The sequence below is a fragment of the Gaeumannomyces tritici genome (genome assembly GCF_000145635.1).
Source record: "Gaeumannomyces tritici R3-111a-1 unplaced genomic scaffold supercont2.3, whole genome shotgun sequence".
In the NCBI taxonomy this organism is placed as follows: Eukaryota; Fungi; Ascomycota; class Sordariomycetes; order Magnaporthales; family Magnaporthaceae; genus Gaeumannomyces; species Gaeumannomyces tritici.
In genome coordinates, this window is record NW_008804547.1 from 6,590,699 (window position 1) to 6,604,703 (window position 14,005).

General features: G+C 59.1%; 6 protein-coding genes and 1 non-coding gene across 7 annotated transcripts; 3 read left to right on the top strand and 4 right to left on the bottom strand.

The window, feature by feature from the left end:
- Positions 1-197: 197 nt before the first annotated feature.
- GGTG_07337 (hypothetical protein) lies at positions 198-816 on the top strand (the record flags this gene model as incomplete). The annotated part of the gene is made up of 2 exons (XM_009225161.1): positions 198-370; positions 438-816. The coding sequence occupies 2 exons, from the start codon at positions 198-200 to the stop codon at positions 814-816; spliced, it is 552 nt and encodes a 183-aa protein (XP_009223425.1).
- GGTG_07338 (pisatin demethylase) lies at positions 709-2,762 on the bottom strand. The gene is made up of 4 exons (XM_009225162.1): positions 2,418-2,762; positions 2,159-2,355; positions 1,084-2,091; positions 709-1,017 (listed from the first exon to the last, which is right to left on the bottom strand). Exons 1-4 carry the CDS (start codon positions 2,623-2,625, stop codon positions 889-891), a joined length of 1,542 nt encoding a protein of 513 aa, XP_009223426.1. The 5' UTR covers positions 2,626-2,762; the 3' UTR covers positions 709-888.
- A 732-nt stretch (positions 2,763-3,494) lies between these two features.
- GGTG_20147 lies at positions 3,495-3,598 on the bottom strand. The gene has a single exon. It is a non-coding gene; the product is annotated as a tRNA-Leu (tRNA).
- Positions 3,599-3,861: 263 nt separating this feature from the next.
- GGTG_07339 (hypothetical protein) lies at positions 3,862-6,965 on the top strand. Its single transcript, XM_009225163.1, has 3 exons — positions 3,862-4,290; positions 4,378-5,868; positions 5,948-6,965. Exons 1-3 carry the CDS (start codon positions 4,134-4,136, stop codon positions 6,361-6,363), a joined length of 2,064 nt encoding a protein of 687 aa, XP_009223427.1. The 5' UTR covers positions 3,862-4,133; the 3' UTR covers positions 6,364-6,965.
- Positions 6,966-7,061: 96 nt separating this feature from the next.
- On the bottom strand, positions 7,062-8,623 carry GGTG_07340 (hypothetical protein). Its single transcript, XM_009225164.1, has 2 exons — positions 7,821-8,623; positions 7,062-7,712 (listed from the first exon to the last, which is right to left on the bottom strand). The coding sequence occupies exons 1-2, from the start codon at positions 8,400-8,402 to the stop codon at positions 7,146-7,148; spliced, it is 1,149 nt and encodes a 382-aa protein (XP_009223428.1). The 5' UTR covers positions 8,403-8,623; the 3' UTR covers positions 7,062-7,145.
- Positions 8,624-9,618: 995 nt separating this feature from the next.
- On the bottom strand, positions 9,619-11,309 carry GGTG_07341 (hypothetical protein; the record flags this gene model as incomplete). Its single annotated transcript, XM_009225165.1, has 5 exons — positions 9,619-9,739; positions 9,819-9,973; positions 10,233-10,298; positions 10,685-11,081; positions 11,152-11,309. The coding sequence occupies 5 exons, from the start codon at positions 11,307-11,309 to the stop codon at positions 9,619-9,621; spliced, it is 897 nt and encodes a 298-aa protein (XP_009223429.1).
- GGTG_07342 (hypothetical protein) lies at positions 10,891-13,935 on the top strand. The gene is made up of 5 exons (XM_009225166.1): positions 10,891-11,962; positions 12,038-12,144; positions 12,216-12,954; positions 13,032-13,377; positions 13,462-13,935. Exons 1-5 carry the CDS (start codon positions 11,475-11,477, stop codon positions 13,636-13,638), a joined length of 1,857 nt encoding a protein of 618 aa, XP_009223430.1. The 5' UTR covers positions 10,891-11,474; the 3' UTR covers positions 13,639-13,935.
- The last annotated feature ends 70 nt before the right edge of the window (positions 13,936-14,005 follow it).

The following is a 14,005-nucleotide window of genomic DNA, read 5'->3' on the forward strand; positions in this document are numbered from 1 at the left end:
TGATCGACCGCGGGATGTGCCACCATGTTTGGTGCGGCCCGTGAGACCAACGAAGGCGCTTACGGGACGGTCATATCTGGCTACACATCTCACTGTTTGGCGGAAGCGGCCGTTGCTGGCCATAAACGCCATAAGCCTTTCCCAGATGCCTTCGCCAGCATCGGGCCAGTACCCTGGTGGGCAAGAGCGGTCGCCAAATGATCGCCATGGGCGGTAGAGACTTCCGCGACAAGCGGGGAGATCTCGAGGACCCTTGGCGAGGGGGGATGAAGATTCTCGACATGACGGAGCTTGTGTGGCGCGACGACTATGACGCCTCAGCCCCAGTCTACCGGCAGCCCGGGGTTGCCAAGGAGTGGTACAGCGATCGGTGAGATACCTTGTTTCCATCCATTTTAGAACAGTGTGAAAGGTGTGCTAATGCGCTCCATTGGCAGCGGGCTTCCAAATGTCACCTGGGAGATAGAGAACACTCGACTGCTCTTCCAGGATGTCATCGACTCGGAAGCACAACGGAAGTCCCCACCGCCCGCAGTATCGGAGCCAACCGCCGGTTCAGTAGTGGCACCAACGCCGGGACCTCCGATTGGGGCTATCGTAGGGGGCGTGCTTGGAGGGCTGGCCGCGGTGCTGATCGCGGCCGTGGTTTGCGTCTATATGTGGCGGCGACGCCACCGACAAGTCGGCGACGCTGTGGTGGCAGAGCGGCGGGAAAAGGATGAGGCCACATACTCGGCTGCAATGTCCCGAGACTCGGCTGTGATGGCCCCAGACTCTGCTGTGACGGAACTATATTTCGAGCTGGGGATGGAGTGATATTTGCGTTCGCACCTACCCCGTCCATCTGATCTCCTTAAATGCCAATAATACAAAAATATATCCCCACCACTACGACGTAGCATCGTTGCGGTCCGTTGCGAGAACCCACATGTCCTTGTGGATGAAGAGGCCCATCAGGTTCTTGCCCTTCCATACCTTTTCGGGCTGAGCGAGACACCAGTCAAAGTTGCGCATAAGCTGTTTCTTGTTAGCAGATCGCTCACGCGGCAGACGAAGCCAAGTGGCAGACAGGAAGGCACGTACCTCGAAGAGAGCCTTTCCAATCTCCATCAGGCCGATAAACTTGCCCAGGCACTGGTACTTGCCGTACCCAAAGATCAGCTCGTGCACGCGGTTCATGGCCCCCAGGCGCGCCTCGTCGGTCTCGACCAGCCACCGCTCAGGCCGGAAGACGTGGGCGTCCGGGCCGAAGATGGCCTCGCTGCGGTCCAGCGCCCACACGCCGTAGTTGACATTGACGCCGCCGGGGAGGAACACGGGCTTCCCGTCGACCACGACCGTGTCGCCGCCGGGCGGGACCACCTTGGGCACCTGGTCCGTGACGGGCGAGTGGATGCGCATGCCCTCCTTGATGACGGCCTGCAGGTACGGGAGCCCCTTGGCGACGCTGTCGGGCACGACGCCGCCGCCGGCACCGCCGCCCATCGCTGCGACGGCGGCGTCGACCTCGGCCTGCAGCTTGACGTAGACGCGCGGGTGCGAGAGCACGTACAGCATGATGCAGCGCAGCGACGTGGCCGTGGTGTCGGAGCCCGCGACGATCTGCAGCGCCGACTCGGTCACCATGTCGTCGGCCGTCAGGCCGTGGCGGCTGAAGGAGGCGAGCATGTCGGTGCGCTTGTCCATGTCGCCACGCTCTAGTCGCCGCTCGATGATGACGCGCGCCTCGCCGACGATGCGCCCGAAGCCCGTCGCGTCCGCCTCGCCGGGCCCCAGCAGGCGCGCCAGGGCCGGGAAGCGGCGCAGCCACGGCGTCAGGCCAAAGGCCATCATGGCCGTCATGTACTGCAGGCCCGACTCGCTGGACGCGGCAAAGCTGTGCACGTCGGCGTCGGACTGCAGGTCGCCAAAGGCCTTGCCGAAGCCGACGGCGCTGATGACGTCGAGTGCCATGTACCGTGTCTTTTCGGAAAGGTCAAACGGCCGGGCCAGGTGCGCGTTGGACAGGTACTTGGACCGGATCAGGTGCACTAGCTGCGCTACGTACGTGTCGATGGTGGGCTCCAGATCCGCGTTTTCCTTTCCCGAGTACTGCCATGGGGGAATTCGCAGATTAGCGTCGAGAAAGAGATGTCGACAAACAGGAACTTGGACTTACACCAGCGGCCATCTGTCGCCTCCGCTTGTCGTGGTGCTCCTCGCTGAGCGTGCTGAATACGTTGTCCTTGTCGGGACGCGTGCGTGCGGCGCCGTAGTACCAACCCCGCGTGTAGGGCGAGCGGGCGGCGCTCATGTGGCACAGGAGCTCCAGCGAAGACGTGACGAGGTCGTTGGGGCCAACCCGAGCAATGGGACCTGAAGTGTCTTGCATCAGAGCTCGATTCTGTCGGATATGGAAAGACGTCCAGACAGCGTACCATACTTGTCCAATATCTCCTTGTACTCTTCATGGTTCCTGTGGCTGAGGATCAGGCGCATATGGAAGAGCTCCGAAAAGCCGGTACTAAAAGGCCCTTTGAAGTTTCGCAGTCTCCAGTAGGTGCGCACTTTGCTGACAAGGTATACCGCCAGAAATGCCAGCCCCAAAAACCAACGTAGATGGTAAATGGCAGACAGTAAACCCATCTTGTTCGGGTGGAATAGTGGTATTGCGTGGATGTATAGCAAAGCGGGTATGAGTTGTGACAAGTACCCTCGATTTGGCGGAGGAGAAGAAAAGGGAATGGACAGCAATAGATGGAAGTGAACGGCAGCTCGCTGTCTTGACATGGATGAAGAAATAGTAGACGTTTACTGCAGGCACCCAGGCCCCTAATGACGGTGCGCCGGCATGCGTCCATGCAACCCTACCTCGGCGCGCGGGGAAAATCAAAGGGATGATGATAAGCACTCGGCATCCGCGATTTGCGTGTCGATAAACCAAACAAGTTCTAGTCTGCATATTTCCTGCTGGTTGTTGCAACCTTCTCGTCTCCATACGCGACGCTATCAAGTGCAATGCAGAAACTTGCAGATGTGCTATATCCTCCTGTCCATCCGGCGCTCATGTGGTACATAGGTATTTATCCCACGTTCGTGTGCCTTCTCTTTTCTTCACCGCGGCCGTGTCCTGTAGTAGCAAGCCTCGGCTTTTTGTCCGCTTGTGGGAACTCGGAACGATCCGCCGCTTAAATAGTCATGCTAACTGGGAGCAGCCCCTCAATTGACGTCTTAACTGTGCAGTAGCCTGCATTTCCACTCCCGTGTGTGTTTCTAGCCAAGCCGTGGATCGACAGACTCTCACGGCTGCTTACTGTGTAGCCCCCACGCCCCCCAGATACCGTGGCTTAAACCAAAAATTGCGTAAGAGGAGCTAAAGGGACAACTAACACGGGATGAAAGCTCGAAGGTAGTGAATAAGGACGCAAAAAGCAAAAGAAAGAGGTAACAGGGTGGGAGAAGGGAGCAAGCGAGAGGGGATAAGCTAAACCAAACCCAGCAAAAACAAAAGATATTGATCAGAGTGGGATTCGAACCCACGCCATTTTCATGACTAGCAGACACTTGGATGTCAAGATCCTCCTGAAGCTAGCGCCTTAGACCGCTCGGCCATCTGACCTGTTTTGTTGTGTGGAAGTCGGTAAGTTGTTTGGGTTGATGACGGCGCATGCTTGGGAGGATTTTTTTTTTCCATTTGCCCCACGCTACAAGTGCGGGGGACTGGGCTTTGCGCACACGCCATGCTCAGCCACAGGAAATTTCAAGATGCGCAGAAACTGGGGTCACAGCCACAAACGCCAAACCCACGCGCTTCAACCAATTTAACCAAACTGAACGCGTTTCCTGGCCGCGCCCTTCCCCTGTTGGGACCCTTGCATTCAACAGCCACCCTGGCCAACCAACCCACCTTGGACTTGGATTGACAACCGAAACCCAAACAGGTCCAAGGTCGGCACCTGGTCGACCAGACTGGTCGAGCCGGCGATACCCTCTCCCATTCAACCAGGCCGTCAACAGTCATTGTGGGATACCCAACCGCCAATTAACACCCAGTTCAGAGGCCATTTCTTTATCGGTCCAGGCACAGGCACGGTGTGGCCTTCCAGGTGACCGAAAATCGATAGCAACCCACAGCCCTGGCCCATAGCCCACACATGCCTCTCCTCGACGTTCCCGCCAACGTCGCTGCGCTCGACTCCCCATCTCGGAAGCGAACACACGAGGACTTTGCTGGCATTAAGTGCCACGACATGGTGCAGTCGAAGCTGTCGTTTGCCGGCGCTGCCGTGCGCAGCCAGAACCAACCGACAGGTGCGTGCTTCATCCCATCGTCCCTTCTGCGAGCCACCCGGGAGGACATGGCATGGAGCATAGCAATTGACAATGCCTCCCTCACAGATGCTCCCACTTTAGAAGTTAAGCCTAGCATCGACGTTATTGTGTGCCAGCCTGATGCCACCGCCGCCGTCGACTCCCCCTCGCCCAACCAAACTCCTCCACGATCAAAACCCACTCCTCCGACATCCTCGACCCTCCCTCCAAGTACTACGATGGCTTCGGTGGCTGCCACTGCCCCGGCATCACAAGGGGCTACAATCACTATAGCGACCGCAGCGTCGGAGAGCACACACCCCACATCCCCAAGCAAGACTCTAGCTCCCCCATCCACGTCAGAGCCCCCAGCCAAACGCAAACGACTCTCTCCATCGGAGAGGGAAGAGAAGGCAAAGGCGGAAGAGCTCAAAAGACAACAGAAGGAACAAGAGAGGGTAGCGAAAGCGGCTGAAAAGGCCAAGCTCGAGGAGGAAAAGAAGGCTAAAGCTGAGGAGGCCAGGAGGAAGAAGGAGGAGAAGGATGAGGAGAACAAAAAGAAGCTTGAAGAGAAGGAACGAAAGCGGCGCGAGAAAGAGGAGGAGCAGCGGAAGTTGCAGGAGGCCAAGGACAAGAAGGATCAGAGTCAGATGAAGCTCGGGGCCTTTTTCAGAAAGGCACCATCAACTCCCAGCAAGCCGGGCGCGCTGCCTTTCAAGGCTAGCGCATCCGGCACGACAGGCAGCCCCTCGAAAGCTGCCCTGAAGATGGAGAGCGGTGGTGACTCGTCGGCCCTGTCCACAGCCGATTCTGATGGCCTTGCTGAATACCGCAAGATTTTCAAGCCCTTCTTCGTCAAGGAAAACGTTAGGCTCGCGAGGAACGCGTTCGAGCTTGATGAACCGGCAAGACTGGCCAAGACGAAAACTTTGGACTCTTTTGTCTCTGGAAAGGCCACAACGGATATTCCACGCTTCACCGGCGCCGCCTCAGTCGACTACTTCTGCCTGCCCGCCCTCCCCAAACCACGAGGCCGGCCGTATCCCAGCGTTCGCAAAATCATGTCCATCTTGTCAGATGCCAGCGCCGGCTCATCTGCGGCCCCCATCAACCTCGACTCGGACCCAAAAACCCAACAAGCACACTCCCTAGCCACAAATAGCGCACGAGAACTGCTGAAGGAGGTGCCCCTAAAGTACCTCTTCTTCTTCCAGGACGTGCGGCCTGCCTACTGCGGGACAGTATCCAGCACGCCACCTTCCTCCCACAACCTGCACAAGCTGGCGAGGAATCCCATCTCCCGAGATGTCCTCCCTCTGCAATATGACTATGACTCAGAAGCAGAGTGGGTTGACGACGGTGATGGTGAGGATATTGACGACCTCGATGACGACGACGAGGACCACGGCGACGAAGACGAAGATATGGCAGACTTCCTGGACGATTCCGAGGACGTCATCAAGCGCCCGGTGTTTGCATCCGGCATGGAGCCCGAGAGCAGCGGCCTTTGCTTTGAGGACAACAAGAGGCTAGGGCCTTCGGACCAGATGTACAAGTTCCGCATGGAATTCATTCTAGGTAAGCATGTCGCTGGACACCCGCGGGCGAATCTTGTCGCCTTCTAGAGGCGCGGCTTTTGCTAACTCGCTCAACACAGACCTTGATCGCCACCACAGCGTCGATCCTTTTGCTACGCACTACTGGGAGCCCGAGGTGAAACCAGCTTCGGCCCCCACAACCCTCCACCCCTCTACCGCGGGCAGCATGAAGCCTCCAGCGCTGGTGTCGTCAACGCCGGCGAACCCTGCCAACGCCTTTATGGCAATCTCGCAAGGGGCTGCAGCATCGACCGGCAAGAAGCTGCTACTTGTGCCCCCTGATACTGTGGATGCTTTCAAGCGGGCGATCCTCAAGTACCCCAAGCTGAGCAAGATTGGGCTCGTCGAGATTCTCAGCTCCGAGTTCGACAAGTGCACCAAAGCCCAGGTCAAGAACTCTGTCGAGACCATGGCGGAGCGGTCCGGCAGCGGACAGGACAAGCTGTGGAGACTGAAGCCCGAGTTTGCACTTTGAACTCGCGCGGGGCCGAGATGACACTCTTGGCCTTGTCTCGCCTTTGTTCTTATTATTCTTTGCCTTGATTGGTTTTATTGTGTTGGCGACATGACTGATGGCAAATTACAAGTGTTCCACCATTCTTATTCTTCTCTCGACATTTTGTAGCTATTTTACTTCCTTTTATTATGGAGCTCCACTTAGCATCTGGTTGACGGAGTTTGGGGTCGGAGGAGGGTTGTGGCGTTGCAGGCCACCAATAAATCGAAGGAAAAGAAGGGCGTACATTGCTGTACTTGTATTCTTTATTGCGTTGTCAACACTGCCCTCGAATATTCAGTCGGGGTATTGGCGGATCTGCGATGCAGGGTCAGATCAGGGTCAGATGCAGGAGGGTCGCTCCGTGGCATACATATTTACATGCTGCTGGCAACATCCTAGATAGCTACCTCGGTACCAACCCACTAGCCGTGCGGTTACATGGCAGGTACTTGGATGCGGTTTTGCTTTGTACCACACGAGCGCCCAATCGACCGGGGTTAATGCCAAGTAACAACGCGTCGCATGTATGCATCTACCCGACCAACAGCGTCGTTATATTATCCACGTGGTAGGAGCCGGTCCTGTATGCTTTTTATCGGAAACATCGGCACAATGGTCACGACGCGTGGCAGCATTAGGACTAAAGGGACAAAAAAAGGAAGATTAATAAAGCAGACGGGTATCATTGTACGTCTAGAAGAGCATATTGTATACTACAAAACATGCTATATAAAAAAAAAGCCACAGGCGAAGGCCCCTTATGCGCCGTATCCCTGCAGGTTGTGGCAGGGGATGTAGTTGTTCTCAGCGAATGGGGTGGCGACCTGGATGCCAAAGGCCTGGCGGGGCGCGTCGGCCTCGGACCAGCTGAGCAGGCCGGGCCCCATGCCGGCGACCGCGATGGTGCCGGCGACGGGCCTGGGGTCGGCGCCCCTGCCGTCGGAGAAGAGGGACTGGTCGAACATGCGGATCATGTTTGAGCAGGCGGTGCCGTTTGCGAAGGTGGGCTGGTTGGTGGCGTTGACGAAGAAGGCGACGGGCAGCTCGAAGGGGGCGCCGTACGCGTCGGGCGAGACGGAGAGGGAGAAGGAGGCGCCGGTGGCCGGGGCCGAGGCGGTGAATGTGGTGGTGCACGAGGAGTCGGGCGAGGCCTTGTAGCCGTCGCACTCGGGGTCAAAGGTGGCCGGGTGGGCCTTGGTGCCGTAGTCGACGGAGCCGCTGATGGCCATGGGGTTGGAGGCCGACAGGAGCATCTCGGGGGCCCAGCGGAACGAGGTGTAGCCGTCGCCGAGGAGGTCGATGAAGGGGAACTCAAGGCTGACGCGCTGTCGATTGGGGGAGAGTTTTTGTTAGCCGGCGTGGTCGCAGATGGTGGGGAAGGAGATGTGAACGAAAAAAGCAAAAAAAGCAAAAAAAAAAAACAAGATACTTACGGCAAAGTCGGGGATGTTGATGTTAAAGGCGTGCAGCTTGAGGTCGTGGTCCTGCACGGCCTGAATGAAGAGCGGGTACATGCCCTCGGGGAAGCCAGGCAGGTTGGCCTTCAGGGCGCCCTCGAGGATGCCCCACTGGGCCGGCACGGCGGCGCGGGCGTCGGCCATGGGGATGGGCACGACGACGAGCGAGCCGTTGATCACGCCCGTGGCGCTGTTGGGGAATTTGGCAGAGATGGTGTTGGGCGCCGAGTTGGAGACGCACACGGCGGCGGGCGGCGCTGCGGCCTGGCGGCTCTCCAGAAGGGCGTCGTGGGCGTCGTCGTAGCTGCCGCCGCTACGGTTGGGCGCCTGGTCGCCGACCACAATGGCCGAGACGGTGGCGAGGATGGCGACCAGGACCAGCAGCAGCTGCGCCCTGGACGAGTAGAACATGGGGGACGAGGCCATGGTGGTGGTGGCGTTGTTATTATTATCGGCGCTGTCTTCTGCGGTTGTGCCGAGGCGGGTGAGCCAGCTTCGTAACCTGACGGGCAGAAGACTGTTGAATGTAGGGGAGGGCATCTCTACGACGCTGAACATGGCGGCGGGCACAGAATATTGTCGTGGGCCTTTTTATATAAAAAAGAAAAAGAAAAAAAAGACGGGGGGGATACGATGCAAGGGCTTCTATTGCCTCTGCTGCCTCGGCGCCTTGCCCCTGTCGAGGTTGCAATGCACAAAGGGGACAGCGCAGATGATGTTGGGATCCAGACACCGGGAACCCTTTCCCTTCTGAGTCGGTGTCAATAGGTGATCCCCGGGGTTTCGCGCTGGAAAAGGTTTGCTGGGATGTTCGTGGCGAGAGGGGCCCTCTCTCGCTCTTTGCTGATTCGTGTCCGCCTCCGCTTCTATCGGGGCCAATGTAACCTCTCCGCTTACGCAAACGAGGTGTCGAGTGGCTGGTGGCGGTCGCGGGCGTTCCTCCTGATGTCAGCCAAGTTGGACGGCTAGGTTGTGGGCGATGATATTAAGGCCTTGGGCGGGTTCTGTTGGTCCGCTCGTAAAGTCCGAGGTGTGGGTGGGTGGACGAGAAGCGAGATTGGGGAGAACTTATATCGGAGAGAAGAGGAGAAATAGTTAGGTATATATATCTGTCGTAAACTAGATCCCAATTGTTCTGTTCCCCTCGCTCTCCTGGACGAGGAAACGAAAGGATCGGACGGAACTGGTTGGCGGCTCTGATCTGGGACCGGACCCGGTTCCGTGCCGTCGGGTTCCCATCTCAGTCCTGATCTCTCGAGGCAAGGGGCGCGTGTGTGGGGTGGAGGGTTACTGAGGGCAGGGGGGGTGTGGATGGGCGGTGGCGGCGGGGCTGGCTTCAGAATGGTTGCAGCAACTGGATGGAGCTAGACGGCTGGTCTCGGGTCCAGGGCTCAAGCTTGAGCAACAAAACGGGAGCTCGGGTTGCCGTTCGGTCTTGGGCGTTTACGGTTTGGACTGCTTGTTTCGTCTCGGCACATCAGCCTCCCGAGCTGACTCGAGCGAATCCAATTGGGAGCGCTGAGCTTAGGCGAATAAGCTTTGCTGGCTCGAAGTCTTTTTTTTTTTAATTTTTTTTTATTAGCGCGCGACTCTGCAAGGTTTTCGCCGTGCGCGTCGCCTGTTTCAATGTCGAGCTCCTTTGCGCCCTCGGGGTTCCCCCGGGCTCGAGTGGCTGGCCAACGGCGATGGGCGAGTCGACGCGCCGTCGTCGGATCGCTACCCATCCGCGCTTCTCGAGCTATGGATGGGCCGGCTTGCCCAGTCGCCGGTCGCCCTAGCTGCTCACTTCCCAGTCGCCGTCGTCGGCCAGTCCGAGCCTTTTCGGGCTCTGCTGCCCGCCTGCTGCCTGCCACATTGGCGCCTTTGCCGCCAGCCAGCCATTGATGATGCATGGACTAGTCGTCCGCTGCGTTCGCACAATCCATGTGACGCAGTCGCGCATGGCCCTCTGTTCCCGCCAAGCCGGATACCGACCTAGTCTGCTCGTCGATCACAGATCTTGTGCCCGCCTGTTCCGTCCTGCTAGTCTGGGGAAGATGGAAGGCATTGTCTCGGTTTCCTGAGCTCGCGGCGCCACAGACCAGGAACGGGAGTCGGGAGCCGGGATCAACTTTTGGCTCAACCTTTGGCTTGTTTTTTCCCCAGCCACAGTACCACGTCAAGCCTCGTATCGTGAACCAACTCAATCCATCTCGTTTCGACAGAGAGCCAAGTCAGCCTGCAATTCAGCTCTGCCTGGCCACTTTGTTTTCTTGTTTTCCCTCGTTTCCGATTAGTCCACCAAACACCCTCTCGCGCTTGGACAACTTTGTGACCAAGCTGGTTCCGCGTCCAGACGAGATGTCCAGACGAGATGAGATGATGTTCCGTGTAACCGCCAATACTTACCCCCGGGTCCCGAGACAGCATGCGGCCTCCCGTCAAATCCTTCCATCCCGCCGGCGGCTGCTCCCGCTGGGTTGCCGGTTGCTTTTTTCTGCACTTCTATTATTATTCGAGGGGTTGCGTGTGTACCGTGCACTTTGCTGATTCCCGCTGCCCATGCGCCGTCTGGAATCTCACACCTTGGCCATCGCTCTAATCCCGACAGTTGTTTTCTTTGCCAGCGACAATGCCCAATGCGCTCACCGAAGTCGCCGGCAGGGTACTGTCCGCGTGCCGTCATGGGCTCTGGTTTCGGGCCAAGGCTTGCGGCTGTGCCAGGTACATAGGCTGGGTATTTTGGTCGCTGTTTGGCGTCCAGCTTCCGACCGACGGTTTCCTCATGGGATAACAACAGGTTCTATGACGAAGGCCCTCGACACTCTGTGAGGGCAGCGGACTGGCATCAAGCGACCAACCTGCGCAGAGTCCTGGTCGGTCCGCCACGCCCGCCCGTCAGCCTGACAGGTCTGAGCAGAGCTGCGCTGACAGGCGCTCCCCGTAGGACGGTAGGGATGGTCGACGGTTGGCCGTCGCAGGTAGGGAGTGACCCCTGGCTGGCCTTGGATGGGCTGCCAGTCTGAGATGGGACGGGCTGCCAGCAGAGAGGCGATTGGGTCGTCAAGCAGACGGCAGTTGGCGGGCGTCCGCAACTCGAGCCGAACGCCGAGTCCGGGGAAGCCCGTCTGGCCTTTTCGTCCGACGACGCCGACCTCGACAGCGAACACGGAGGGTTGAGGCCGGCCTATCACCACCGCGATTCCAACCTGGCGATGCGGCCTCGGCAACCTCGGCAAAGACGTTCGTTCCCGGCCACTGTCGTTCGGTTGGCCGTCTGTGGGGGGCGTGGCAGCAGAGACTCGTGCAATCATTTACTGTGTATTACCACTCGGCCCTAATTGAGCCCCTCCGCTTTCGGGCCACCAGCGGGGGCTGCTCAGTGGGGTGGGTGTTGCCCCCAACGCGGGGGAAGATGGTAGCACAGCCCTGTGGAGGCTCCGTGTTGGTGGCCTCGATAACGGCTTGCTGCATGGCTCGCTGCATGGCTCACACCGGTGCCGGCCGCCTGACTTGCACCCCATTTTCTGACCGCCGCTGCTTTCGAAAAGCCCAGCATGACGACAACCACAACCATCGACGGACCCGAGCCGCTCGTCCTCACCTCGCCGTTCACAAAGCCCCCTCCCTGACCGCTGCTTTCCCGGCGCAATGGCGGGCCAACCCCCTGAGCTCGCCGCCGCACCCATCGTGCACGACGAGACCTCGCCCCTGCTGGGCCAACCCCTGGCCGTCTCCCAAGCCGCACCGGCCAGCGATGCGGCTACCGCCGATCCCGAAGACGCGGCAGGAGCGGAGCCGGGTGCCGTCAGCGCCGCGGCGCCTTCTTCAGTCACGGTCCTCGGCATCGTGCTCGTGCTGGTTGCGGGCGCCTTCATGTCCAACGTCGACGGGTCGCTGGTGCTGGCCACCCACCCGACCATCGCGTCTGAGTTTGACGCCCTGTCATGGTCGAGCTGGCTGTTTGTCGCCTTCCAGCTGGCGGGCGCCGCCACGCAGTCCATTGTATGTTTGGTCGCGTCCATTTTCGGACCGGGTGCCTCGGCTAAACAGGACACCAAACAGTACGGCAAACTGAGCGACATGTATGGTCGGAGGCCAGTTTTGGTTGCGGCGTACGCTTTGTTTGCCCTTGGATGGTAAAGTCACCCTCTTTGACTTGCTGACTACCAGCGTGTTATGCAACAATGGCTGATTGTACGCCCCCCCTTCAGCGCCCTGATCGGTGCCGGGGGTTCTATGGCCCAGGTTGTCCTCGGGAGGGTTGTTTCCGGCTGTGGAGCCGCAGCCCTGAACGTCCTGGGCTTGCTCATCATCACAGGTAGCGCTGACCGGCTCCAGGCAAATTTTGATGGCCAGCCATGAACGCTCACTAATGGGTCAGCAATGCAGATATCGTTCCTTTGCGCGAGGCAGCGAGCTGGCAGTCGGGCATCAACCTCGCTGCCGTCAGCGGAAGGAGCCTCGGAGCGCCCCTCGGTGGTCTGCTGGCTGACTTGGTCGGTTGGCGCCTGTCATTCATGGGCCAAGTCCCCATCTTCTGTGCCGCGATCGTCTTTTGTCTGTCCAGGATGCCCTCCAATCTCCCCGGCCAGTCCCATTCGGTCACCCATGTGTCCAGTACAGAGCCTCGCTCGACCGATCAGGCCGACGACCATGCTCAGGAGTCGGGGCCGATGTCGCCAAGCAAGCATGCGAAGCCACCTGCACGGCAGCCGCAAGGACTCGCCCGGATCGATTTTCTTGGCGCCGCCCTCCTCGCGCTGACTGTCGTCTGCGTCCTCCTGCCCATCGAGGTCAGCCGCGCCAGCGATATCCCGTGGACACGCAACCCAGCGGTCCTGGGCCTGGCCGCCGCCGCCTGCGTCTTCGGGGCCCTGTTCGTCGCGGTTGAGGAGCGGTGGGCGCTCGAGCCCATCTTCCCCATCGACCTGCTGCGGCACCGCGACGTCCTGCTGCTGTACCTGGTCGCATGCACCCAGGCGGCCGCCCAGTTTGGGCTTACCTTTGCTGTCCCGCTGTACTTTCAGGTCACGCAGAGGTCGTCCAATGCCGCCTCGGGCGCCTCTCTTGTCCCTGCGTTTATTGGTAACGCCTGTGGTGCTATTCTGGGCGGTCTGGTAATCAAAAGGTTTGTCTACTATGATTTTCGAATTTCCAACGCGGTATAGTGCATGACTGACGCTACCCCATGTTCTCGCTGCGCAGGACCGGTCGGTACAAGCTCCTCTTGATCGGCGCCACCGCCCTGTCCTCGTCAGCCTACTTCATCATCCTGCTGCGCTGGCACGGCCACACGCGCGCCTGGGAGGCCCTGGAGATCCTTCCCGGTGGCATGGGCACCGGCATCGTGCAGACCGTGATCTTTGTGGCCATCGCGGCCACCATCAACCCGTCGCACAAGGCCGCCGCCATGTCGGGCCTCTTCCTCGTCAGCACCGTGGCCAGCACCCTCGGCCTCGCCGCGGTCAACGCCGTCACGCTGGGAGTCATGAGGGCGAGGCTGGATGCGCTGCTCGCGCTTGCTGGCTTCGACCTTGCCATGCGCGATGAGGTGAGTACCAAAATGTCTCCTCGGCGTCTGCGCCGAAACCCCTGACCAGAAACAGGCGCTGATGTTTCATGGACCGCCTTGCAGATCATCACGAAGGCCGCAGCCAGCATCGATTACCTGGACGTGGCCGACAAGGGGGTCGCGGACGCCGTGGTGCGAGCCTATATTGACGGCCTGTCCGCCAGCCACATTGTTTCCTTGGTTTGCTCATCCTTGGCATTTATTGGCAGCGTGTTTGTCGGAGAGCGACTCCTGCATTGACCAGCCTTTGTTCATGCCATTGTTTGACCAGGGGCCAGGCTGTCGCATGTGCTATTATTGTTGGAAAGGCTCTCGGATGCCCGTCTCCATGTGGTAGATTGCGTTCGTTATCCTCGTGCCTGCAACGTTTGTGAGGCCCCTTGTATGCCTGACTGCCAATGTGCTACTTTTCCCGAGTACCGCCGTTCGCCAGCAGAGTTTTCACAGGCCTGTAGTTTATTTATTTGTTTCTAAGGAGGGACTGGGGCGAGTGGAAAGATAGGAAATCCTACATAGAAAACGTTTCCGCTTCTCCTGCACATTCCAGTCGCTTGTAACCCCCCGATGTGGTCCCCATACGCCAGCTGCAGTAGCTGCTGTCTTGTCA